Here is a 27728-nt window from a genome sequence, read left to right on the forward strand (position 1 = left end):
GACTAAATCCATGTTTAGCTTTGTCTCATTAATCCATGCTTATGTATATGATCTGTAATTTTGTTCTTTATAATAATCTCTTCCATTTTACCAGCACTTACATCACACTCGCCAGTCTATAATTTGCTAAGGTTGTCACAGAAACTCATGGCAGTCATTTTTACTAGTGAGACTACACGGGCAGAAGAATAGGTGGATTGCTCCTGTCCCACCTCACCACTGGACCACCAGGCCTGGGGAGAGGCCTGTGCTGGGTGCAGAGCTGGCCGGGATAGGATCTGAAAGCTCACCTCAGGAGAGGGAGGGAACATTCCTGTCCTAGCTCACCACTGGACAACTAGGGCTCAAGATAGGTCAGTACCCTCGGTTTATTCAAGTATATATAGTACAAAATAATCACGACTACCATAGAGGAAGCAGAAAATAAGTAACTTTTCCTTCAATGCACTTTGAAGGAGAACAACCGTATTTTTTTGCTCCATAAAACGCACTCCCCCCAAAAAAAATAAAAGTGAGTGGAAAAGTCAGTGCGTCTTATGGAATGAATGTAACACCCCTCCCCCCGTACTTTCCATTTCCATCAGCTGTTTCCATCAGAGCTGACTCGCCTATACACTGCAATTGCATTCCAACACCCTCGCCTTCGGCTCCATCAGCCGCAGGTGCCGGCCGCTCCCCATCACTGGTCTTGGCGGCAACACTGAAAGACAGCACCTTCGACAGTATGCAGGATGCCCCCGCAAGCCGCCTCTGTGGAACGCACACCCTCCAAGCTCCTCACGATGCATCACTCTCAACCCAGCAAGCCAAACGTTAATCTCCCCATCCTCCAATACCAGCAGCCAACTCCCCAGCCGCATGCTTCTGCCAGTTAGTAGCTGCCTGTCTCTGTGTGCCCTTTAACAAAAACAGAGCCTTGGTCCACGAGGGATGCTTGCATGCTGCTACTGTGTGCAGCCCCACTGAAGTTTCAGCTCAGGGTTGGGCCCCGAGACAGCCTGCCTTCTCTCCTTGGCCTTCGGCCGTTGGGCCCTTCCTGTGTCTGCCTCTTTGCCTTCGGCTGCTTCAGGACCCGTCACTGGAGATTGAGCTATCTTGCAGAGATCTGCCGAGCTGCTTAATTAACCGATTTCATTTACTCCTGTTTATTTATTTATTTATTTTTTCTTCTTACATTTGTTTTTGTTTTATTATTTTATTTCATACAATTTTTCCCCTATGTTTCTGATTTTCTTTCTGCTCTCTTCTTTATTCGATCTTAATATTGCCTATTCTTTTTCACATATTTTTTCTTTTGCACAGTTTCCATCATTACTTTCCAGGCACCTCACAAAGCTTGTGATCCCTATCTGAGACAAATTGGGAGATTCTGTGTGAAGTATTGCCACATTGTTTAACCAATTTCTATGTTAATTTCTCCTTGTTGTATTCTTTTGAACATTGCCATGAATCAAAAGGCATATGCGCGGTATATAAATAATTGTGTTATCAGTGCGCCACAAGCCTGGGTTCTGCTGTGGCCCGAGAACGGTGGCTGCTGTCTTCCTACAGCGACCAGTCGAAGATGCTCTGGGTTGTGAGGAGCATTGGGGGCAGCCCTGCTCGTCTCCAGCCTGAAAGGTGATCACTTTGCCTTGGAAGCCTTCGCTTTCCGCTCATGTTCTTCTCTGTTGGGCCCTGCATCATCCTGGCCACTGGGAGCCGGGAATCTCCAGGCAGTGGCAATGGGGCTCTATCAAGTTTGTCCTGAGACTGAAAGAGTGGAGTCTGCCCAAGCGCCTAAGGAGAAATGAGAAACCCGTGAACCGGATCCACAGTGACCGCCGCTTCTCAGAGCTCGTATGAAGTAGGCGGGGCGACCAATGCTCCAGGAACTCCTGACTTTGCTTAGTAGCAGGTTATATTGCTTATAGCCAGGCTTTAATTGGTAGCCAGAAGTATTGTCAGAAAGCAGGGCTGCTTTAAGGTTCTTCTCCAGACATGGAATTGTGTCCCTCCACTAAAAACTAGTTTGGCCAAACTTGGGAAGAGGTACAGTAACTGCTTTATATTACACAAAAGTGTGGGCACCCCTACATTAGGGGTTTGATTAGCTGCATCTCCTGTTGGTCCAGCATAGCCTGGTAGGGCAGGGAGTGAAGGGGGCTGGGAGCAGAGCATGATAGGGAGTGAGAAGAGCTGGGTGCATAGTCTGGTATATATTAGTACACAATTTGGTTCAGAATGTTTTTTTTTCTTGTTTTCCTCCTTTAAATCTAGGGTGCATCTTATGGAGTGAAAAATACGCATCTTATGGAGTGAAAAATACGGTAAGTCACATGCCTCACTGTTCCACGAAAAAAAGACAAGACTGACCTGGTCCAGTGCAACAGTGACAGGTAGAAGGTGAGCACATGTGCAATGGAATTTTTCCAAAAGCTTCCAGAAAAATAATAAGAGCATTCCTGAGTAGGCTTTGTTGGATGATGCTGCAGTAACAGAGCAACATAACTTACTCCTGCTGCAGATCCTTTTAGTATTGTCCCTTTCCAAACAAATGTTTGCAGTAAATACAGTGCTCTGATTAGACAGCAAAAAGTTTGTTTTCTTATATAATTCAACACATACTCATGTCACAAAAACCCATGCTACTTGTGGTAGGAACATGTCAACTTTTAAATATGTCTCATCCTATGTACCATGAGTCTATTTTTGCTCAAGACTGTAATAATGTTAATTCACATTCTATCCTGGTATTGGAACAAATCAAAATATTCCCCTCCCCCCTTTGCTCTCTCTACCTCCCATTGAACCAGTAATATTCTCTTTCTGAATGCTTTACATTCATTGACTTTTCTTGCCTCATTCCCTACTTGGTCCTCTTCCTCTTAATACTCACGTTCCACCACAGAATTCCACAGATGTAATGGATCCAGCAGGGCCCGAAGGGTCAGCTAGCATATCTTCCACAGGGATACCAATGGAGACCACCCGCACAGGATCAGGATATGTCTCATCAAATACAGCTCGCAAACCCTGGATGGCCTTAGCTGCTGCTAGAGGACAATCCTTGGCATACACGGTCTAGGGATGCAAGAAAAGAAATTATAGTACTCCAAAGTATAATGCAGTCACTAAAGATGTGCTCACAAAAGCATAATAAAATATATTTGTATGCGACATGATCACAAATAATCACTGCTGAAGTGGAGATGGCATACATCACTCATCCCTTCTGCTAAAAATATACCTCTGTTTCTCTATAGTCACTCTCTACAAATTCCTTACTGTACAATGCTACAAGTTTGGAACTCAGTCTGGCCAATCAGAATCCAGGAAAACCAAGTTACTAATCTGTAGTTGGTGCTCTACATGGATATAAGAAAGCAAGTCCTCACATTTCTTCTGTTCTAAATACCCTCGCTCCCCCTACCCCACGCTCTGTAAGGTACCCCAAACCCCAGCTAAACTCTAAAATCCACTACTTATGCTCCTATGCCAGATCTACTGAATGGCTCTGGCTCAAATCCCATACTCATGCTGATTTCATTTATTTCAAATTCCTCCTGATCTTCTTCCAATCTGCTCTCTCACTTGCCAAAGATTATTACATCCGCTTGACTGTCTCTCTTGGCTCCAATCCTCACCACCTCATTACCACACTGAACTCCTTACTCAAGGTCCCCCCACCTTCAACCCTTCCATCACTCTCTCTCAGACTATGGCTGAGTACTTCTGTAATAAGGTTCACAAAATTAATCTTGAGTTCTCAACCAAGCACCTCTTCCAGCCACCACTCAGCCCTTGCCACTTTATCTTCATTTCCTGGAATTACTGAGGAGGAAACTGCACATTTTCTTTCCCCTTCCAAACTCACCACCTGTTCCTCCGATCTCATCCCCACCCATCTACTTATCACTATCTCTCCTATTGTCATACCGTCTATCTGCCATATCCTCAACCTTTCACTATCCACCACAACTGTGCCCAATGCCTTCAAACATGTCATTGTTACACCACTCCTCATAAAGCTCTCACTGGACCCTACCTGACCTTCCAACTATTATCCTGTCTCCCTCCTCCCCTATTTATCCAAGCTACCGGAATGCGTAGTTCACTGCCGTTGTCTTGACTTTTTCAGCTCAAGCTATCCTTGACCCAATTCAATCGGACTTTTGCCCACTTCATTCTACAGAAACTTCTCTTATGAAAGTCTCCAAATCCAAAGGCCTCTATTCTCTCCTCATCCTTCTTGATCTATCCACAACTTTTGACATGGTAAATCACCACCTACTCAACAACACGCTATCCTCGCTTGAATTTCCAAAGGCCAGGTCTGAACCGGAGTATCCAGGTCTTCAATGCCGGCCTCGTGACAGCGACTAAAGAACCAATCTGCTTTCTTGTTGGTCGCAGTCGCCATGAGATTGCATGTGGGATGCCCCCACTGATCTACTATGCAATCGAACACTCTGAGACAGAGACCATTCTCCAGGGTCCAGAGTATGATAACTGAGAAAATCCTCTTGAATGTTGTCCACGCCTACACGTGAGCGACTGACTGTGCCATTAGGTGTCGCTATGCCCACCAGAAGAAACGCTGAGCATCCATGCTCAGGAAGGGACTACTTGTGCCCCCCTGATTGACATAAACCACCACTATGGCATTGTCCGAGAATACTCGGACAATGAAAGAGAACCAGAACTCCTGTTTACCAATTCCTCTTACTGCTACTGACCTTCTCCCATCCCATCCCCTATCCTAAACCACTTAACCTCCAACCACACCAGTCACATTCCAGCTTTACCACCTCACCCTCTTTTCTCCCCCACCCTTTTCTTAGCCTTACAGCTACTACACTCTCCCTTTAATACATAGACTGTACTTACATGCATCTCCACCATGGTGTAGCCCCCATGCCTCTTCCACAATCACTCGTATCCTCCTACTCCTTCTCTTGCTCTCTGCTGGGGACATCAATCCTAATCTCGGTCCTCCCAATGATCTCCCAGCCTACTCATGGGGATCACACCGCAATCTAACAAATCTTATTTCAGTTCCTCTCTACCCTTCTCATGTGCCCTGTGGCACGCCTGCTCCATATCCAACAAACGTACCTTCATCCATGACCTCTATCTCTAGAAAGCTCCACCTGCTAGCACTAACTGAAACCTGGATCTGCCCTGAAGACTCTTCCTCAGTTGCCGCCCTGTATCATGGAGGGAACCTTTTCTCACACATGCCTCGCCCAGATGGTCATGGACACAGTATTGGACTCTTACTCTCACCATCTTACAAATATCAACCCCTTCTTCTGCCTCAATCTCACCGTTCTCCTTCCTTTGAAGTTCACTCCATCCGTCTATTCGCCCCTGTCTCTCAGAATAGTGGTTATTTACCGACCCCATGACAAATCCTTCTCCTCCTTCCTCACCGAGTTCGACTCCTGGCTCTCCTTTCTTGAACCCTCATCTCCCACCCTTATCCTCGGCGACTTTATCATCCATGCCGATGATCCTTCTGAATCCTATATGTCTAGGTATCTTGCTCTAAAGTCCTCATACGACCTCCAGCTTTGATTCACCGCCCCTACTCTGTCAACTTGTAATTATACTAGAGGATAAACACACCCACGGTTTTAGCATGTGGCCTTGTTTATATCCCAAAGCCACATGGAGCTTTTAATCTTTTTGCCTTAACCTTCAATACAGGTCTATAAAGCTGTTTTTTCCCCTACTTCAGTTGCTTTGCTTTTTACTTCAACACAGCTTCCCTTTTGACATGCTTTCTCATTTCCTAAATCTTTGCTGTTCACTTAACTATGGACATCGGCCATTTTTGCCTGCTGCAGACCATTAGTCCCTATGTATCATGCCATATTTGTGCCATTAGTCCCTATGCATCATGCCTTTAGTCCCTATGCATCATGCCATATTTGTGCCATTAGTCCCTATGCATCATGCCATATTTGTGCCATTAGTCCCTATGCATCATGCCATTAGTCCCTATGCATCATGCCATATTTGTGCCATTAGTCCCTATGCATCATGCCATATTTGTGCCATTAGTCCCTATGCATCATGCCTTTAGTCCCTATGCATCATGCCATATTTGTGCCATTAGTCCCTATGCATCATGCCATTAGTCCCTATGTATCATGCCATATTTGTGCCATTAGTCCCTATGTATCATGCCATATTTGTGCCATTAGTCCCTATGCATCATGCCTTTAGTCCCTATGTATCATGCCATATTTGTGCCATTAGTCCCTATGTATCATGCCATATTTGTGCCATTAGTCCCTATGCATCATGCCTTTAGTCCCTATGTATCATGCCATATTTATGCCATTAGTCATATGTATCATGCCATTAGTCCCTATGTATCGTGCCATTAGTCCCTATGTATCGTGCCATTAGTCCCTATGTATCATGCCATATTTGTGCCATTAGTCCCTATGTATCATGCCATTAGTCCTTATGTATCATGCCATATTCGTACCCGTCATTATTATTTTTACCTCACATGGTTGTTAATGCACTGTTAAATATGGATTTCAACAATCCATTCACATCTTTGTTTCATTCATTTCATGGGTGCATTATATTTCATCGTCACCATGCTTTACATATCTTATATCATTTAACTTTAAAATTACAATATGAAATGATTTGTCTAGTAATTTGATGCTAAGATTGTCCTGCTGTCTTAGAACTGTTTAACTGCTGTCTTATTCTGTTTAACTGCATTATTCTATGTGTTCATGTCCTATAATGGTTTCTTCATGTTTGAATACGATGTCTTTTTTATATAGTTTAAAGACAATAGACTGTTTTCAGTCCAATTCTTTACATGTGAATTTGCAAACCATTGGTATGTATAATGTCTTCTCGTCTTTACATTGTGTCACATATCTCTTCATGTTTTCAAAATCAGACACGCACTATGGTTTCTTCATTCTATTAACTTTTCATTCTTATGGCTTCTCTTAGGCACTTTATAGATTTCTGTGCTTAAGCTTATACTCTAATACATACCATGGCACTTTTTCGGCACATTTTTTCCTCTCATGTTTCTTGTCGATGTTTGAAGCCTCTGTATATAGCATGATCACAATTGGCTCACTTGTTTTATCTTGCAGTCGAGTATAGACACTAATATGCATGCTCCAGATTGTCACAATCACTTCTTATCTTTCTATCTTTCTCTTTATCATTATCTCTTCCTTTTAGGACCCCTGAGGAAGGCGTGTTCATAGAAACATAGAAATAGACGGCAGATAAGGGCCAAGGCCCATCCAGTCTGCCCACCCTAATGTCCCTCCCCTACCATTGCCCTGTGAATAGATCCCTCCTCTTCCTTTGCCCTGTGAATAGATCCCACGTGACGATCCCATCTGGCCTTAAAATCAGGCACGCTGCTGGCCTCGATCACATGTAGTGGAAGACTATTCCAGCGATCAACCACCCTTTCTGTGAAAAAGAATTTCCTGGTGTCAGCTCGTAGTTTCCCTCCCCTAATTTTCCACGGATGCCCTCTTGTTGTCGTGGGACCCTTGAAGAGGAAGATATCTTCCTCCGTCTCTATGCGGCCCGAGAGATACTTGAACGTCTCGATCATGTCCCCCCTCTCTCTGCGCTCCTCGAGTGAGTATAGCTGCAATTTGTTTAACCGTTCCTCGTATAGGAGATCCTTGAGTCCTGAGACCATCCGAGTGGCCATTCTCTGAACCGACTCCAGTCTCAGCACATCCTTGCGATAATGCGGTCTCCAGAATTGCACACAGTATTCCAGGTGGGGCCTCACCATGGATCTATACAATGGCATAATGACTTCCGGCTTTCGGCTGATGAAGCCTCTGCGTATGCAACCCATGACTTGTCTTGCTTTGGATGAAGCTTGCTCCACTTGATTGGCAGCCTTCATGTCCTCACTGACGATCACCCCTAGGTCACGTTCTGCTTCAGTTCTTGTAAGGATCTCGCCATTTAGGGTGTAAGTCTTGCATGGATTTTGGCTGCCCAGGTGCATAACTTTGCATTTTTTGGCAAAACACGGACCGTGTAGGGTCCGGTTGGATTTTTATCACAGTATTTTTTATCATTGTACTTTTTTAATTGAATTTTCATGGTTTTATATGTCAGTGTTTAATAAATTATCTCCAGAACATCTGTATCCACAGTTTTTGTTTTCATCGATGGATTGTTTTCACTGTGGATCATTGGGTCTCCCCATTTTTCTTTGTTGCTCTGGCCCAAAGGAATCACATTGATCATTGCAGAAGCTGGAGGTACTGCCTGACACCCCTCGGACTGCGAGAACTCTGATCAATCAATTACAAGTGAACCATGACACCCAGGATGCGAAGATGGGCCACCATCACTATCACTTTGGTAAAGGTATTAGGTGCCATTGCCAACCCAAAGGGCATTGCTGCAAACTGGAAATGTTGTCCCAAGATGTATAACCACAGAAACTTCCAGTGTTTTGGAAAAATAGAAATGTGGAGATACACCTCCATCAGATCCAGGGAGGCTAGGAACTCCCCAGGCACCACTATCAGATCTAGGGCGGCTAGGAACTCCCCAGGCACCACTAATGCTATCACAGTGCAAAGTCTCCATGTGGAAGCGAGGCTCTTTCAGTGTTGCACTGACTGCCTTGAGGTCCAGAATCGGTCTCCAATCGTCAGAGCCTTTCTTTGGAATGAAGAAGTATATTGAGTATCTCCCAGAGCCCGAGTCTCACTCTGGAACAAGTTCTATGGCCACAATGTTGAATAAGCTGTAGATTGTGGCCTACACCCAAACAGCCTTCTCAGGGCAGTCCACCGGGGAATCTAGAAAATACTCTGTCAGAGAACAGAGAAACTCCAGTTTGTAGCCTTCCCTGAGAACCTCCATGACCCAGCGGTCTGAGGTAATGGCCTGCCACTTGACCAATAAAGCCGACAAGCGCTTCCCGATGCATGGGGAAGCAAAGAACTTGTTAAAGGCATCCACAATGGGATAAAGCTGCGCCATGGTGCGAGCACATTTCTTTTTTTTTGTTTTATAAATCTTTATTCATTTTCTTATGTTACAACAAGTGTTTCAAATAAATTCATTATAAACTTGAATAATCACACTTGATTAACTTACATATTAATATCAAATTTAAAATTTCTTTAGAAAATCAATATTTTATAAAGTTATAATATTATGTAAGAAATCTAAATTAATATAATTATTATTGAATATAATAATCTCCCCTCCCTCTCTCCCTCCCTATCAATATTGAATGAGAAATCTTTATTCATTTTCATATGTTACATCAACAATATAAATTCATACTAATATTTCAGAAAACTAAATTTATATAATTCTTAGTTAATATAATAATATCCCATCCCCTCCCCCCTCCCTTCTATTCAGTAATACATGAATAAAATGTTATTTTATCCATATTTCATATTATAAATCTAGTATTAATATATTATATAATATTTAGAGATATGATCTCTTTTTCTTCTAATCAAATTCTATACATGGGAAAATTAATCATTCTTTACAATATTCAGTTAATGGTCTCCATATTTTTTGAAATTTATCTACATGTCCTTTTTGTGTTGCTATAGTGAGCTCCATTTTGTATATATGACATACAGAATTCCACCAGAATGTATAATTTAATCTGTCATGTTTTTTCCAATTGAATGTGATTTGTTGTATTGCTATTCCAGTTAAAATAAAAAGAAGTTTGTTATTACTTGATGATATTTGACTTTTTGCTCTCATAGTTGTTCCAAATAATATGGTATCATATGTCAAGGCTACCGGATTTTCTAACATCCTATTTATTTGGGGCCAGATTGATTTCCAGAATGATAAGATGAATGGACAATAGAATAAAAGATGGTCTAATGTCCCAATTTCAACATGACAATGCCAGCATCTATTTGACCTAGAGCTATCTATTTTTTGTAATCGAACAGGGGTCCAGAAAGCTCTATGTAAAAGAAAAAACCAAGTTTGTCTCATAGATGCTGATACCGTACATTTTAGCCTCCAAGACCAAAGTCGTGGCCATTGAGATGCACTAATTTGGTGCTTTATCTCAATGCTCCAAATGTCTCTAAGACCATTTTTTGGTTTTTTATTTATATATTCGGATATTAATTTATACCACTGTGCAGCTTCATGACCTGTTGAATTAATCTGGAAACACAGGAATTCCAAACTGTGATAATTAGTAAGATTTTTCCATTCAGAGCACATTTCAAGGGACCCTCAAGAGTATCCCAGATGTCTGTAAGAATCCAAACAAGATCAGGAAGAGGCGGATTGTGGCCTCTGGTCACTTATGAGGGAACATTCTGCAGCAATAGGCTGCTCAGACTTCAACTTTAATTCCTGGAGAGATTCTGAGATCAAATCCACAAGATGCACATGCTTGAAAAATCTGCGCACAGTAGGATCCAAATCAGGGGCTCCGCACTGGTGCGGATCTTAGAGATCTATCAGATCTTCAGCTCCCCCCCCCCTTGTGAAAACAGAGATATGGAAAGTGTATCTGGCGCTACCGCGGGCACTACTGGCTTACCTGCCAGCACCCCCAAGGGAAGGTAAGAGAAAAAACCCTAGTCCACAGGAGCAGAGGTCCCTGTGAATGGCAAGGAGGCCAGCTGAAGGGAGACAGGCAGAGATATGCCAAGTATACCTGATACAGCATATTAACAAAATCTGGGTAAAACTCATCCTCCGCAGGGGAGCCGACCCCTCGGTACCAGTTTTGGACTGTTTGAAGGATTTATGAGATTTATCTCTCGAGACATGCTTGCATTTCGCTGTAGCATCACCTGCACAGTTCCTAGGGACCCCAATGCCATTTTTGCAGGAGTCGGGACAGAAGGTGCTAGAAGACCCTCCTTAGAGGTCGAAGGTATCAAATCCAGGCAAACCTCACACCCGTTGCAGGCCGCAGTGCATGTGGAACATAGCTGCACATCCAACGGCCATCCACCGCAAATGAGGCATGAATCCATTACATCCTGCTCTGGGGAAGCCATCTATGTGGTTTTCTTTCAAAAACGAAGTTGGCAAGTGCAAAAAATAAACTTTAAATTTTAAATTCAAATCAGGAAAAATCCTAGATAGCCGCCATGGGTGCAGATTTTGACTACAAATAGTCCAGGAAAACCACAACAACTCTAAAACCCCTGGCGATTTTAGGGGTGGGGGTAGGGCATGCAGGAAAACCACTCAAAAACCCATTTTTTTTTAGGAACCCCCCCCCCAAAAAAAAAATAAAAATAAAAAAAAATAAAATAAAATCACCAATTCAGGTTGTCAGCCTGTGCTCACAGAAACATGTGCTGACTGGAAAACACTGCAGACAGAGCTGAAACAGTTCACAGGGATATCATAGAAACATAGAATATGACGGCAGAAAAGGGCCACAGCCCACCAAGTCTGCCCACTCCAATGACCCACCCCCCTGACTTTACTCCCCTAGAGATCCCATGTGAATATCCCATTTTCTCTTAAAATCTGACACGCTATTGGCCTCAATCACCTGCAGAGGTAGACTGTTCCAATGATCGACCACCCTTTCTGTGAAGAAGTACTTCCTGGAATCACCATGAAACTTCCCTCCCCTGATTTTCAGCAGATGCCCTCTGGTGGTCGAGGGTCCCATAGGACAGAAGATATCATAGAAACATAGAAGATGACGGCAGAAAAGGGCTACAGCCCATCAAGTCTGCCCACTCTGCTTACCCACCCCCTGTCTATGCCCTAATGACCCAATTTCCTTATCTTGACCCTCGTAGGGACCCCACATGGGTATCCCATTTATTCTTAAAGTCTGGCACGCTGTCTGCCTCGATCACCTGCACTGGAAGCTTGTTCCAATGATCAACCACTCTCTCTGTGAAGAAATACTTTCTGGTGTCGCCATGAAATTTTCCGCTCCTGAGTTTGAGTGGGTGCCCTCTTCTGGCCGAGGGTCCCTTGAGAAAGAAAATATCATCTTTCACTTCGACACATCCCGTGAGGTACTTAAATGTTTCGATCATGTCTCCCCTCTCCCTACGTTCCTCGAGAGTGTAGAGCTGCAATTTGTTCAGTCTCTCTTCATACGAGAGACCCTTGAGCCCCGAGATCATCCTGGTGGCCGTCCGCTGAACCGATTCAATTCTGCGCACATCTTTACTGTAATGTGGCCTCCAGAATTGAACACAATACTCCAAATGAGGTCTGTACAGCGGCATTATCACTTCAGGTCTCCTGCTGACAAAACCCCTACGGATACAACCCATCACTTGCCTTGCCTTGCCTTGGAGGAAGCCTTCTCCACTTGATTGGCAGCCTTCATGTCATTGCTAATGATCACCCATAAATCATGTTCCGCCGTGGTCCTAGCCAAGGTCTCACCATTTAATGTGTAAGTTCTGCATGGATTTCTCTTACCCAAGTACATTACTTTACACTTTTTAGCATTGAAGCTGAGCTGCCAAGTCGATGACCACTGTTCCAGTAGTAGTAGGTCCTGCGTCATACTATCAGGCAAAATGCTTTTGCCTACTAAGTTGCATAGTTTGGCAGCGTCGCCAAACAAATATACTTTTCCTCTAAGCCCTTGGGTCATATCTCCTATGAATAAGTTAAATAGAATTGGGCCCAAGACCGAGCCCTGTGGCACTCCACTGGTCACATCTGCCTCAAGTTGATGGAAAGCTGGACTTTGCTTCTTCTGTCTGCCCCACCAGCCGGACTTCCACAGCCAGGTATCTCCACCACCTCGGACACACCGCACAGCACGCCTGGCGGATGAACACAGTTTGGTTCTGATCCCGGGCTTGCCTCCACAAAACCATGCAGCCTGCACTCTTACTCACTAGCGGACGAACCTGGGGTTAACAAGCTCCCAAGGGAACTGAGCCCCAGATCTGATATCCAGGCTGCCCAGAGGACTTACTGACAAGCATGAACCCTCCAGAAGCAGACTTTACCAAAGGTTTGCAATCTCCCGTAGTTGGAGCTGTCCCCTCAAGGAACCTCCAAAGCACAAGGGCAAAATCTGCAAACACAAAGACTGAAAATACATGAAATAAAACACGAGCAGAAAAGTCAAGCTCCTAAAGCCTGGCTTGTAGGAAGGAAAATTGATGCTTACAGGGACAGTGATGAGGTACGAGGAGGAGGGGTTTAAATTTCTGGATTTTGAGGCTGCCTACAAAGTCCTGGCGGGTAGAAGGAAATAACCCACTGGTCCCGGAATAAAGTAGGATTGTACAAGAACAGAAGCATGTTGCTGTTCTATTATGGTTTAAAATATGGTAGGTTCAAAAATCTTCTAATGCTATACATTGTGCTAACACCAAGCATCAAAAGAAATACCTTGCCATTGTCCAAACACTTAGTGCACAATTTTAAGGTGGAGCCTACTGTAATTAGATAATGACTTATCAACACTAGCATTACATTACTCTTTCACAGGTCTATATAAAGTGAGATCTGAAAAACCTTTGCTTCTGCAATGATTCTGTTGACGATCTCTTCAGTTTCCTTGATTTCCTGGGTACTCATTGCTCCCTTGGCAGTGAAGTCAAAGCGCAGTCTGTCTGGTGCTACCAGGGATCCTCTCTGATCAGCCTCTCCCAGCACAGAGCGCAAACCAAAATTCAAAATATGGGTGGCAGTGTGGTTGTTCATAACAGGTCTACGCCTGGGCTGAAGACAGAAGAATGAGAATAAGTGTTAGAATGATTCATGTTTCTATGTTACAGTACCTATCTAGGACAACAGAATGAAAGGAAGAATTCAGTTCATGCAAGAATTGCTAGGAGGAAAAGCTCCATAAGGAAGCAGGAAAATGACCGTAATGAAGGTATACAAAGGGAAATGCAATAATGTGGGTTTATAGTTCATATTAATTTCACTCAAACAGGTCTACAAAATGCTTTGATACAGTATTTCAGAAATGCATCTACAACTTCAGGAGGATCTACCAGCAGAGATTTGATGTAGAGTGTGTGGCGCAGTGGTTGAAGCTACAGCCTCAGCACCCTTGGGTTGTGGGTTCAAACCCCGTGCTGCTCCTTGTGACCCTGGGCAAGTCACTTATTGTGAGCCCATCGCTTCCTCTATCCCCTGGTTAGCTGGACTCCCTCCCTCCTTCTATACTCTAGCTGGCATCCATTCCTCCCTCCATGCTCTGCTATTTCTCTCTCTCTTTTCATCCACCTCCCCGCACAACGATCCCGATACACCAAGAGTATGGGTCCATCACTGAGATCACCTAATTTATATTGGTGCATATCTTGAAGCCATTGGGTGTCTTCTTTGATATTTAAAAAAAAAAAAATATATCATGGTCAAACTGCAAAAAAGAAAGAATATACGGGCTAGGGAGAGAACTGACTAATATATAAAAAAAAAAAAAAATGAAGGAAATTGAAAAAGAAAACCCCATACAAGGCACAAGTTTGCACACGAAAAACTGAGGTGAGAAAAGCACTCAAACATGTCAGCTTTTCTCCACAGAAAAAAAAAAAAGACTGAAGGACCTATGCTCATGTGTCAGGCAGGAAGGCACCTGTACATGCACAGTATGATGCTGCTAGAAACTTCTGCATAAATTTATATTAGCAAGTTCTATGCCTGGCTCTGATGGATGACATCACCCATCTATGTAAACAGAAGGTCTGCTTGTCCTTGAAGAAATAATTTCCTAAAATAGAAGTCCATAGGCCATTACTGAGATGGCTTGGTGAAATCCACTGCTTATTCCTAGGATAAGCAGCATAAAATCTATTTTTCTACTTGGGATCTAGCTAGGTACTTGGGACCTGGGTTGGCCACTGTTGGAAACAGGATACTGGGCTTGATGGACCTTTGGTCTGTCCCAGTATGGCAATTCCTATGTTCTTATGCCTCCACCAATTCGATCGACTCTATAGTGTGATATAAAATGTACTCAATATAAAGAAGATCAAATTAGTGGGTGGGTGGCTTAAGGCTAAGTACATTAAGGACCCCTTTTACAAAGCTGTAGCAAATGCACTGAAACCCATAGGAACTGAATGAGCTTTGGTGCATTTACCACGGCAGCATCATTACCATGGCTTGGTAACTAGTGCCCTAAAGCAGGTATATAGCAACCATTGAACTTAACTTGTGCTGCATAAATATTTAGAAATACGTTTGCAAACAGAAAAATTATCCTGTAATCAGCTGGTACTTAGTCCATATAAAATTCCGACTTCCTAATTCACTGGATCATTTCTGTTCAAACAAAATCTCACCTTACAACAACTATAAATCCATCAAGTCACTACGGCTTAAAGAGAATAAATATAAAATCAGACTGAGCAACAGCATATTCTATCCCTCTAGCACATCCACAACTGCTACATCTCACCTCATCAATATAAAGACGGACACGGTCTCCCACACGCAGGCTTCCATACACTGTTCCAATATGGAGCACATATCCACCACGCACCTGTGTGTTCTTCACCGTGAATTCAGTTCTCTATAACACAGGAGAAAAGAAAAACGGTGAAAGCACATGTACCGGATCTGGACCTCAGGACCCAAAAAGAGAGCACCGACAGTACACAAATGCAAAACTTGAAGGAGCATTGTCCCTCAAACTCTAATTTCTTCCCACCAAGAAACTCTGAAAACAGTGATATGTTAATAATATTCTGTGATATAACTAAAAATTAATGCAGGTTAGAAATATTTGGTTCTGGTATCAGTATGTAATAAAATGAGTCATTCCTTATTGTAAGCGATTAATTTGCCTTCAACTATAATTCAAACTCATTAACTGAAGGCCTTTATGAATAGAAAACAGAACTATGTCTGCAAACTGGGATTGACAGTAGCAGAATTCCGATATAAGAGGCTGTGTAGAATAAATAATAGTTGCTTCTTCAATCTGCTTACCGATTCATTGTCATCAAGTCCACATCAACAGCAGGAAACAAAATAGTTTGGCTTGCATATCCTCTGTAAGAATTTATTAAGCTGTCCTTTGACAGCTCTTGTTCAATTGAATACACAGAGGGTTCACCCTGGTTACAACTTTCCTCCTATCTATCTTCTATCTGTTTAAGTGCATGAAACCTTGGATTTTATGCCCACTTACATCCTCACTATTTTCATCCTCTTTCAGCATGAAGCCTTCATCATAGGTCTGTCCACCCTGCTCTGCATAAAAGCAAGTCTTGTCCAATACTAGGCCACATTCCTGGCCTGTAGTCACCTCCTCCACAAACATTTTCTCCCGGCGAATCGTTTTCACTGTGGCTGCAGCATTATCAAACTCTAAAAAGAGAGAGAGAAAAAAAAAGGCTTTAGTTATAACTTTTGTCCTAGACAGAGCATGAGGTGGAACCCATCTAAAGACAGTATACACATGCATTCTCAAAAGCAGACAGGAGAAGGAGAAATGAGACTCCACCAGCTAGACTGACCCGAGATGCTTTATCCCTGCTCTTTGAAAAAAACAAGACAGGAACCACCTGCAGACATAAATCAGCATTGTAAGGTGACTTAGAAAGTGTCCAGAATTTGAAGTCACTTATCTGTAGACAGGAATTATAAAGCTAGGCCAAATTTCCATGCCTAGCTCCGAATTGAATTTTTTTTTTTTTTTAAGAGCTAGTAAAAGACTTGTAGTCTTTAGTGAGCATAAGACTTTGAGAGGCATTTTCAATATGATGGCATCTTTTTAAACCATGAAAAGCACACAAAAAACAGTCATGGGATACAGGAGAGGCCAGCATTCTTAGCAGACTGGTCAGAAACATCCCAGCAGAGCAGTGGAGCACCCTAGAGAGCATTGCAGTGAACGTCATATAAAAGGTTCCAAGTATACCTTTCACCCTAAACCCCTTACATCATACGGTGAGCCCTCCAAAACTCACTGTACCCAACTGTATACTACAATATCCCTTAGGCCTGCAGTATCACCTATGTCAGTACAGAAGGTTTTGGAGGGACCACTAGGCTACTCCAGAGACCTGCTTGCTGCTCTAAGAATATTGGCCATAACATCTGAAGCTGTCAAATAGGCTGGTATGTACTATTTCATTCACATTTGGGGGATAGGAGGGGGCCATGCCTTCGTGCCTCCAGATTTCATGTGCATTAATTGTGAAAATCCTGAAAAATGAAAGGAAATGTGGCTCTTAAGGGCCTGGGAACTCCTGACCTAAACTACCAAATTTTGAAAAATGCAAAAGTCTGCAAATTATCACTGTCTCCCTACAGAAAGTTATAAATCTTTGAAATCTGTCTGTTCAAGTTTATTTAAAATTTGATTGATCACCTAATCATGTATTCAAGGTGATGCACAATTCTAAAAACAATTTGACAGTATACAGGGAAACAAAAATTCATATAGCAAATACATGACTTACAGGATAGACAGGACCAGTATGGGATAAAGGATGGAAATTGAAAGCAGATGAAACACTTAAGGAAAACTACAAAAGGAGGGGGTATTTTTGTATTTAAAGATACCTAGCCTACTACGATCTCTACTGCAATCTCGCTATTAGGATGCCTTATCTTCCCCATTTTGGTAATATCTTTTTAAAGATATCTTATTCCAAACCATGTGCTTCTGAGCAACTGTCAGCCTTCTTTTAGTTTAAAAGCTTCTCTGTCTCTTTTTTAAAATATTGCTGCCAGCAGTCTGGTTCTACTCTATGCCCTATTATTGCAAGGGAGAGACATTTTATCTTACCCTTCCCAGGTGTAAGTAAACAACGTGAAGTTCCAAACCAGTTAAAGTAGTTCCTTAGTATCTATCGCAAACTGTGTGTGTTGCGGCAGATTCCAGGTGTGCCCCGACGAGATGCTGATAAGGAGGAGAGGCACCGGCACAGGCTAACTGCTTATAGGACATGCCTCCTACAGCGAGAGGCATGTCCTGTAGGCAGTCAACTGGCACAGATAACTCTTCTCCTCTCCGGTGTCTCTCCTCCTCTCCCTGCACCTTCCCTCCTCTAGGATCCCCCAACGAAGTGACAGGTTCAGGGTCGTGGCCAGATGGACCTCCGTGCATGCGTGGACATTGGCGTGATGACGTATCATGTCGACGTCCGAACACATTCTGGGTGCCTTCCGGCCAGAGCACTGGGTTTAGTGTCTTCCAGCCAGAAAGTTTGCGGGATACTGCATTATTCAATAAACAAAATTTTTCAAACCATGAAAATCTGTTCTCTTACTATCTGTGGAGGAAAAGGGAAAGAACAGCATACTGAACTAGGGAAAACAAGTTCAAATTCCACTGTCATGCCTTGTGATCTTGATCAAGTCTCTTATCCCTCTATTGCCCCTAGTACAAATTTAGATTGGGAGTCCTCTGGGGTCAGGAATATACCTACTGTATCTGAATGTAACATGTCCAGAGCTATCACTGAAAAAGACCCAAACTAAATTCAAAACCCCTTCTCATCTATTAACCATTAGGTGACTATCCAATTGGGCCAACTTCATCCAGTGAAAGTTTCAGTCAGCTGACCACCACACCACACTCCTCAGACCAATAAAAGAACAAAGCCGACCCTAAACTTTTTTTTATGTCCCATACACTCTCTTACACTCTCTTACACTTAAATAAAAAAAAAAAAAAAAAAATATTCTTTCTCCTTACATACTCTCTAACGTCTCACTCTTTCTCTTTACAGAACTAAATTGCTCCAACTTGGAAATGGCAGGGAGGACACGGAGTACCAAAGCTACGATCAAGATCGACACTCCAGCATCCGGAGGGACACAGAGGACGCTCGAGGTCTGTACACAGAAGGCAGAGGGCAACATGGTTCAGAGGGCAGAGGTCTCAGTGCAGACCGAGACCTCCCCCCCCCTCTCTATGTGCACTGCAGTCTCAACGCAGACAGAGGAGCTAGGAAACTTAGGCGAAGATACCCTGCAGGAACTACTGAGCCTCAGGGAGGAGGTAAAGCGCCTGAGGAGCATAAGAGATGACGAGGCCTTCATCGACGACGCTATTCTGGAACTGTCACACATCACAGAGAGAACCCACGACAGGTCCATTCTCGACATACCCAAACCTACAGCACTAAACACAACGTTTGGTATACAGGAAATGATTGGAGATTCCGGTCCTTGGCAGCTGGTAACCTCTTCTACTGGCAAGCAAAGAAATCCCCCCCCATTCTCACCTTCTTCTTCTTTTTCTCTCAAACAGGGCAGTTCAACACCAACGCCACGACTTTCCCTGAAAAACAGATTTCACGTCCTTCAAGAAGGAACTGACGAGGATGAAGCAGAGGAGGATTCCGAACACAGAACACCGGTTGCGGTTCTCGATGCTCGATCTACCCCCCCTCGGAAGGAGCGTAGAGTGGTGGTCATCGGAGACTCCATGCTAAGAGGCACCGAAGGACCAATTTGCAGACCAGATTTGCAGTCAAGGGAGGTCTGCTGTCTCCCTGGAGCCAGGATCCGCGACATCACCACCAGTATAGACAAACTTCTAAAACCTACTGACCATTTCCCTATGTTTCTCATTCATGTAGGTACCAACGATACTGCCAGAAGCACATCAGACAGCATCCCTAAAGACTTCGAGGCCCTGGGAAGGAAGCTAAAGCAGACAGGAGCACAGGTGGTCTTCTCATCAATCCTCCCGGTAAGAGACAAAGGCAGAGACAGGGAAGAGCGCATCCATAGGACCAACGAGTGGCTTCGCGAATGGTGTTTAGAGACGAACTTTGGATTCCTAGACCACGGAGCAGCGCTACAAGGACTACAGGGACCTGATGGACTTCACCTAACAAAGAGAGGCAAGAAAGTTTTTGGACATCGACTAGCACATCTACTTCGGAAGGCTTTAAACTAGGTAAGTTGGGGGAGGGTTCACACATACATACCAGAGCAGTAAGGATCCATCCTGATGAAGCAAGTAAAACCCACACTTCCGAGCCTAAGGTAAGTACCCATAGTATACACACTTCTGAGCCTAAGGCAAGTACACTAACGGGGATAGGCATATCATCACAAATTTGGAGAGCAATGTATGTTAATGCACACAGCTTGGGCAACAAAATCCTGGAACTAGAAACAGAAATAAGGAATGCAGACCTTGATATAGTAGCGATATCCGAGACCTGGTTCACAGACTCGCATGGGTGGGATATGGTTATACCAGGCTACAATCTACTTCGTCGGGACAGAGAGGGCAAATTAGGAGGGGGGGTAGCACTATACACTAAAGATAATATCAAAACTACCAGGATCACAGAGGTTAGATACACAGGGGAATCACTTTGGGTAAACCTGACCAGAGGGAACGAAAAATGCCTTTACCTCGGTGTGGTATACAGGCCTCCGAGACAAAAGGAAGACGAAGACAAAGAATTGATTGAGGACATAGAGAACATCACTTTGCGTGGTGACACAGTACTGTTAGGCGACTTCAACATGCCAGATGCAGACTGGAACACCCTCTCAGCAACTACGAGCGGTAGCAAGAGAATAATAACCTCCATTAAGGGTGCACAACTAAAACAAATGGTATTAGAGCCCACCAGGGAAAAAGCAATACTGGACCTGGTACTCACAAATGGAGACAGTGTCTCGGAAGTATCAGTGGGAGACACGCTGGGCTCCAGCGACCACAACATGGTATGGCTCAACCTCAGGAAAGGCTTCTCTAAATCAAACACAGCAACGAGGGTCCTCAACTTTAGGGAGGCAGATTTCGACCACATGAGAGAATTTGTCCATCAAAAGCTGCAAAACCATGCAGAAACTGACAACCCGGAAAATATGTGGTCAAACCTAAAATCCATCCTGAACGAAGCATCTAGCCGCTACGTAAAAACAGTAAGCAAACGCCGGAGAAACAAAAAACCACAATGGTTCAACAAGGAAATTTCTGACCTCATTAAAATGAAAAAAGAAACATTTATTACCTACAAACATCTTGGGAAAAGGGAGGCAAAAGAAGACTATCAGGCCAGATCTAAGGCTGTCAAAAAGGCAGTCAGGGAAGCCAAACTTCAAACAGAGGAAGATCTAGCACGGAACATTAAAAAAGGGGACAAATCCTTCTTCAGGTACATTAGCGACAGGAAGAGAAACAAAAATGGAATAGAACGCCTTAGGAAATCAGATGGAAACTACGCAGAATCTGATACTACCAAAGCAGAACTGCTAAACGAATACTTCTGCTCAGTATTCACCTGTGAAGCACCGGGAGATGGTCCGCAACTACAAATAAGAAACAGCCAAAATGACCTGTTTCGTGATTACGAGTTTACACCTAGTAATGTCTACCACGAACTTTCAAGACTCAAAGTAGACAAAGCTATGGGGCCAGACAATCTACACCCCAGGGTACTCAGAGAGCTGAGTGAAGTTCTGGCTGAACCACTATCCGTACTCTTCAATCTTTCCATGCGCACGGGAATAGTACCCCTAGACTGGAAAACAGCTAACGTAATTCCACTCCACAAAAAGGGCTGCAGAACGGAGACAGGAAATTACAGACCGGTGAGTCTTACATCCATAGTGTGCAAAATCATGGAAACACTAATCAAACAGGAACTTGACAAAATTCTAGATGAAGAAAATCTACGTGATCCACAGCAACACGGATTCACCAGGGGAAGGTCCTGCCAATCTAATCTGATTGACTTCTTTGATTGGGTGACCAGTCATCTGGATGCCGGTGAGTCCCTTGACGTGATATACTTGGACTTCAGCAAAGCTTTTGATAGCGTTCCACACCGCAGGCTGTTGAACAAACTAAAATCGATGGGATTAGGGGATACATTCACAACATGGGTAAGGGATTGGCTAGATGGTAGGCTTCAAAGGGTGATGGTAAACGGTATCCCCTCCAAAACGTCAGCAGTGATGAGTGGAGTACCTCAGGGCTCCGTCTTAGGGCCAATTCTATTCAATTTATTCATAGGAGATTTGACCCAAGGACTTAGAGGAAAAGTATCACTGTTTGCCGACGATGCCAAACTATGCAACATAGTTGGCAAAAGCAGTGTGCCTGACTTTATGACGCAGGACCTAAGACAGCTTGAACAGTGGTCATCAACTTGGCAGCTGGGCTTCAATGCTAAAAAATGTAAGGTAATGCACCTAGGCAAAAAAAATCCACACAGAACTTACACACTAAATGGTGAAACCTTGTCCAGGACCACGGTGGAACGTGATTTAGGAGTGATCATTAGCGACGATATGAAAGCTGCCAATCAAGTAGAGAAGGCATCGTCCAAGGCAAGACAAATGATGGGCTGTATCCGTAGGGGTTTTGTCAGCAGAAAACCTGAAGTCATAATGCCACTGTACAGATCCATGGTGAGACCTCATCTCGAGTATTGTGTTCAATTCTGGAGACCACACTACTGAAAAGATGTGTTGAGAATTGAGTCGGTTCAGCGAATGGCTACCAGAATGGTTTTGGGGCTCAGGGAACTCACGTACGAAGAAAGGTTAAAAAAACTGCGGATGTACTCACTGGAGGAGCGAAGAGAGAGAGGGGACATGATTGAGACCTTTAAGTATATTACTGGGCGTATAGAGGTGAAAGATGATATCTTCAATCTTATAGGGCCCTCAGTAACCAGAGACCTCATCTCGAGTATTGTGTTCAATTCTGGAGACCACACTACCGAAAAGATGTGTTGAGAATTGAGTCGGTTCAGCGAATGGCTACCAGAATGGTTTTGGGGCTCAGGGAACTCACGTACGAAGAAAGGTTAAAAAAACTGCGGATGTACTCACTGGAGGAGCGAAGAGAGAGAGGGGACATGATTGAGACCTTTAAGTATATTACTGGGCGTATAGAGGTGAAAGATGATATCTTCAATCTTATAGGGCCCTCAGTAACCAGAGGTCACTCGCTGAAAATCAGGGGAGGGAAATTTAAGGGTGATGCGAGGAAGTACTTCTTCACTGAAAGGGTGGTAGATCATTGGAACGAGCTGCCTCAGAGGGTGATTGAGGCCAGCAGCGTGTTAGATTTCAAGAGAAAATGGGATATTCATGTGGGATCTCTGGGAGAGTAGGAGTCAGGGGGTGGGTCATTGGTATGGGCAGACTCGATGGGCTGTAGCCCTTTTCTGCCGTCAATTTCTATGTTTCTATGTTTCTACCTATAAATTATCAAATTATACACAGGCATGGTGTGAGATAGCACAGTTACTTACCGTAACAGATGTAATCTGGGGACAGTATGCAGATATTCTCACATGTGGATGACATCATCCATGGAGCGTGTATAGACAGTGCCAAAGTGTACTGTCACTTTAAGCTTTAGCAAAGCTTCAAGACTGCCCACATCACGCACATGTGAGTACCTTCCTGCCTGATGTCGGCTCACGGTTCCTCAGTTCCATAAGCAAGCCAAGAAGCTAACTAGGGGAGGAGGAACAGATGTGAGAATATCTGCCAGCTGTTCCCAGATAACACTTGTTACGGTAAATAACTGTGCTTTATTCTAGGTCAGGGGTCTGCAACCTTTAAGACATAAAGAGCCACTTGGACCCGTTTTCGAAAAGAAAAAAAAACTTGGAGCCGCAAAACCATTATAAAACAAATCTAACACTGCATATATTGTTTCTTATCTTAATGCTATATACAGGATCACTAAATTAAAAATAAAATCATTTTTCCTACCTTTGCTATTTGGTGATTTCATGAGTCTCTGGTTGCACTTTCTTCTTCTGACTGTGCATCCAATCTTTCTTCCTTTCTTTCAGCCTCCTGTATGTTTCCTCTCCTCCAGACCTCATTCTCTCCCCCAACTTTTTCTTTCTGTCTTCCTGTTCCCCCTTCTTTCTGTCTCCGTGCCCTCCCCCAAGCCACTCGGTTTGCTGCCACCGCAATCGGGGAACAGCCCCCAAGCCACCGCCATCCCAAGCTTTCCCTGCAGAAGTGTTGCTCTGACCAGAATTCCGCTCCCTGACGTCAATTCTGACGTAGGAGAGGAAGTTCCGGGCCAACAAGGCATTTCTCCTCATTCCATCCAGCCTGAGCCCCATCTCTCCTTGATCCAGCATTTCCCTTCTGTGTCTGTCAGAATTACCATTCCACCTATTTTCCAGCATCACCCTTCTTTGTGTCCATCTCACCTATATCCCTATCTCACCACTTTTTCAGAATCTTCATTTGTCTCTGTCCTTATCTTTACGCCATGTTCACCATTTGCCCTTTCAATGTCTTTATCTCCCCCCCCCCACTTTTTCAGCATTACTTCTATGTCTCTATTTCACCTCCTCTTCATGTCCCCTCTGTATCTCTATCCTTATTCAGTAGGTCCTGCTTACCCTTTCTCTTCTTTGTGTCACTATCTCCATTTTCAGCTTTCCCCCCCTTTTCCTTTGTTACTGCACCCTGTAGCTAGAATCTTTCCACCCTCCCTCCACTCCGGCCCAGCCCAGTATGAAAGATTTCCTTTTGTTTCCCTCCCCTCTCTCTTTCTCTCTCTCTTCTCCCTCACCCACGAGTCCTGCATCTGGCCCTCTCCCTTCTACCTGCACCTGGCAACACCCCCCTGCTCCGCGGCTCTCTTCAGCAACTCGTCAGCAGCAGTGATCAAGCCAAGCTGCCGACATCGAGGCCTTCCCTCTACGAGTCCCGCCTTTGTGGAAAAAGGAAGTTGAAACAAGCGGGACTCGCAGAGGGTAGGCCCCGACGTCAGAAGCTTGTGTCGATCGCTGCTGCTGAGTTGCCGAAGAGAGCCGCGGAGCAGGGGATGTGGCCGGAAGCAGGTAGAAGGGAGAGGAGATAGGAAGGCTGTAGATCTCCGGAGCATGACACCGACCCCGGCCAGGATGATTTCTTTTTCAGGCACCTTACAAGTCCAGCGTCGCGGCGGGAAATAGCCATGCTGAGCAGTGAGCTCAGCACTACACAGATGAAAGCCTTGCTTGCTGATTGGTCCGGCGGCACGGCGGGGCAGGGCCGCCGGACCAATCAGCAAGCAAGGCTTTCATCTGTGTATGTGCTGAGCTCACTGCTCAGCATGGCTATTTCCCGCCGCGACGCTGGACTTGTAAGGTGCATGCCTGCGTGACACACTACCGGAGCCGCAGCAAAGGTGGAAAAGAGCCGCATGCGGCTCTGGAGCCGCAGGTTGCCGACCCCCGTTCTAGGTCAAGCAGGCAGCATATTCTCACATGTGGGACTCTCTAGCTTAACTAAAAGGGATGGAGGGAGAGTTGACCTTCAAGAAGAAAACAAGTTCTGTAGCACTACTTGGCTGAATCAACCATCTCAGCTGAAATAGGTTTCTAGACAGTAGCGAGATGTAAATGTGTGAATTGAAGATCAAGTACCTGCTTTGCAAATATCCTCAATGGGAATGGAATGCAAAAAGGTCACTGATGCTGCCATAGATAGGACTTTGTGTGCTGTAACATGTCTCTCAAGCGGCAGTCCAGCTTGAGCATAGCAAAAGGAAATGCAGGATGCTAACCATGTGAAAGTAGTTTGTTTGGTTACAGGCACGCCTAATCTGTTAGGGTCAAAAGAGATGAACAGGTGAGTGAAAGAATGGGTGAATATCTGTGTGGTTTCCAGTAGTCCTTTGTAAATAGTAAGCCAAGATATGTTTACAGTTCGAGGTGTGAAAAGCCGTTTCCCCAGGATGAGAACGTTCTATAGGGGAAAACACTCTCCAGGGATTCAAGACAAAGTTAGACAAGTTCCTGCTGAACAAGAATGGGCGCTAGTAGGGCTAGTCTCGGTTAGGGTGCTGGTCTTTGACCAGAGGGCCGCCGTGTAAGTGGACTGCTGGGCATGATGGACCACTGGTCTGACCAGCAGCAGCAACTCTTATGTTCTTATGAGAATGAGGCTTTGGAAAGAAAACAGGTTAGCACAATGGATTAAGGTGAAATTCTGTAACTACAGTCATCTGGATGCCGGTGAGTCCCTTGACGTGATATATTTGGACTTCAGCAAAGCTTTTGATAGCGTCCCACACCGCAGGCTGTTGAACAAACTAAAATCGATGGGATTAGGGGCAGTGTTCCCTCTAAGCGGGCGGGTGTTGTGAGCAAACTTTTTTCACCGTGAGCCAAAAATATCGGGCGCCAGCAAGTTATGAGCCAACTCGCCCGATTCTCCTCTCGCCGCCCTGCCATCTGCCGTACGCCTCTTCCGATCGTGCGCTGTGACGAGAAACGTGTGCGCTGCGATGTAATATTTTGTGCGCCAGCGCACGCCAGCGCAGCTTAGCGGGAACACTGGTTCAAATGGTTTTATTTATTTCCCCAAATTTATTTTTGTTATACGCATTGAAAATATTTGATATTGCGTTTAAATCAAAATCTCAATAAACTTGAAACGAGTGCCCGTGAGATTGTGGGAGGGTTAAATACTCAAAACTTAGAAGTTTTTGCTACGCCAGCTTTCTGGTATCTTTACATACAGTGGCGTACCTAGCATATGTAACATCCGGGGCCCATCATTTTTTGGCACCCCCCCCCCCCATCTGTAAGAAAAACATGATTTTTAGTAACAAACCACACGTCACACATGAGTACCTAGGAAAAGGCAGCATCTTACATATTGCAGTGAGCAGTACATCAATACACCCATTGTAAAACTAAACAAGCCAGACCAGCACAGATCAATCCTACACCGTCAATCCTAACAGAAAACCATGTCTTTCGAACACACAGAACACAGAAAACACCTTCGCCTAGTAAGGAATATGTAATCACAAACTAACCCCTCCCTCTTTTACAAAACTGTAGTGTGGATTTTAGCTACGGAGGTAACAGCTCTGATGCTCATAAAATTCTGAGCATCAGAGCTGGTACCACCAAGGCTGGTGCTAAAAACGCTTCACAGTTTTGTAAAAGGGGGGATAAAATAAAAATACATAGACAAAGGTTAAATTGAACCAGCAAGAAGCTGGACTCTGCATACAATGCTTCACAGAAACAGTGACACATGTCTCCTAAAGCAATAAATAAATAGAAATTTTTTTCTACCTTTGTCTTCTGTGGTTTCTCCTTTCCTCATCTTCTTGTAACTCTCTTCCTTCCATTCACTGTCTGCCGTCTCTCTTCCCCTATATGGCATCTTCTCTCCTTCTATGCCCCTTCCAGAAACTGTATGCCTCCCCCTTCCATCTCTCCTTTCACCCCATTGGTCTGGCATCTCTCTCCTCGCCTTCCCTCTCCCACACCTCTCCTCATAGTCTGGTATCTCCCCTTCCCTGATTCTCTGGCATCTCTCTCCTTTCCTTTTCTTCCATCTTTCGCTCCCCCTCCATGCTCTCACATCTCCCCCTTCCTTTTCCCTTAGACTGGCATACCTTCCTCCTACGCTCCAAGCCCTGGCATCTCCTTTAATTCCCTCCCTCATCTTCCTTCTCCCTCCAGCTGGGTACCGCAACACTCTTCCCTGCAGCTCTGCACTTCCCCACAATTGCCATGCTTCGGTTCCTCTTCTTCCTTCCTTCCTCCCCCCCCCCCGCGGGACCCTGCGGCACCATCAACTCTTACTCCCTCTAATGTCGGCCCTGCAGCTCCAGACTTCCTCGCACCTTCTCCCCTCCCCCTTTGGATCGCTATTATTTTAAATGTTATAGCCGCGGAGCTGTATCCATCAATGGAGATGTCTAACCTCGGCCTGCCCCGGAACTCTTACTGCAACAGTGACTTCCTGTTCCTGCCTAGACGGGCGGCTGCTGCAGTAAGAGTTCCGGGGCAGGCCGAGGTTAGACATCTCCACTGATGGATACAGCT

The 27728-nt window shown here is 44.4% G+C and overlaps 1 protein-coding gene across 2 annotated transcripts in view; it reads right to left on the reverse strand.

Moving 5' to 3' along the window:
• Window positions 1-27728, reverse strand: part of AARS1 (alanyl-tRNA synthetase 1) — a 152707-nt gene that overhangs the window by 77507 nt on the left and 47472 nt on the right. For both annotated transcript variants that reach the window (XM_033940945.1, XM_033940943.1), the window contains exons 12-15: window positions 16118-16296; window positions 15383-15496; window positions 13486-13692; window positions 2879-3063 (exon numbers count right to left, since the gene is read on the reverse strand). In XM_033940945.1, coding sequence (XP_033796836.1) covers window positions 2879-3063; window positions 13486-13692; window positions 15383-15496; window positions 16118-16296 — 685 coding nt within the window. The remainder of the gene's footprint in view (window positions 1-2878; window positions 3064-13485; window positions 13693-15382; window positions 15497-16117; window positions 16297-27728) is intronic.

The sequence above is a fragment of the Geotrypetes seraphini genome, chromosome 4, assembly GCF_902459505.1.
Source record: "Geotrypetes seraphini chromosome 4, aGeoSer1.1, whole genome shotgun sequence".
In the NCBI taxonomy this organism is placed as follows: domain Eukaryota; kingdom Metazoa; phylum Chordata; class Amphibia; order Gymnophiona; family Dermophiidae; genus Geotrypetes; species Geotrypetes seraphini.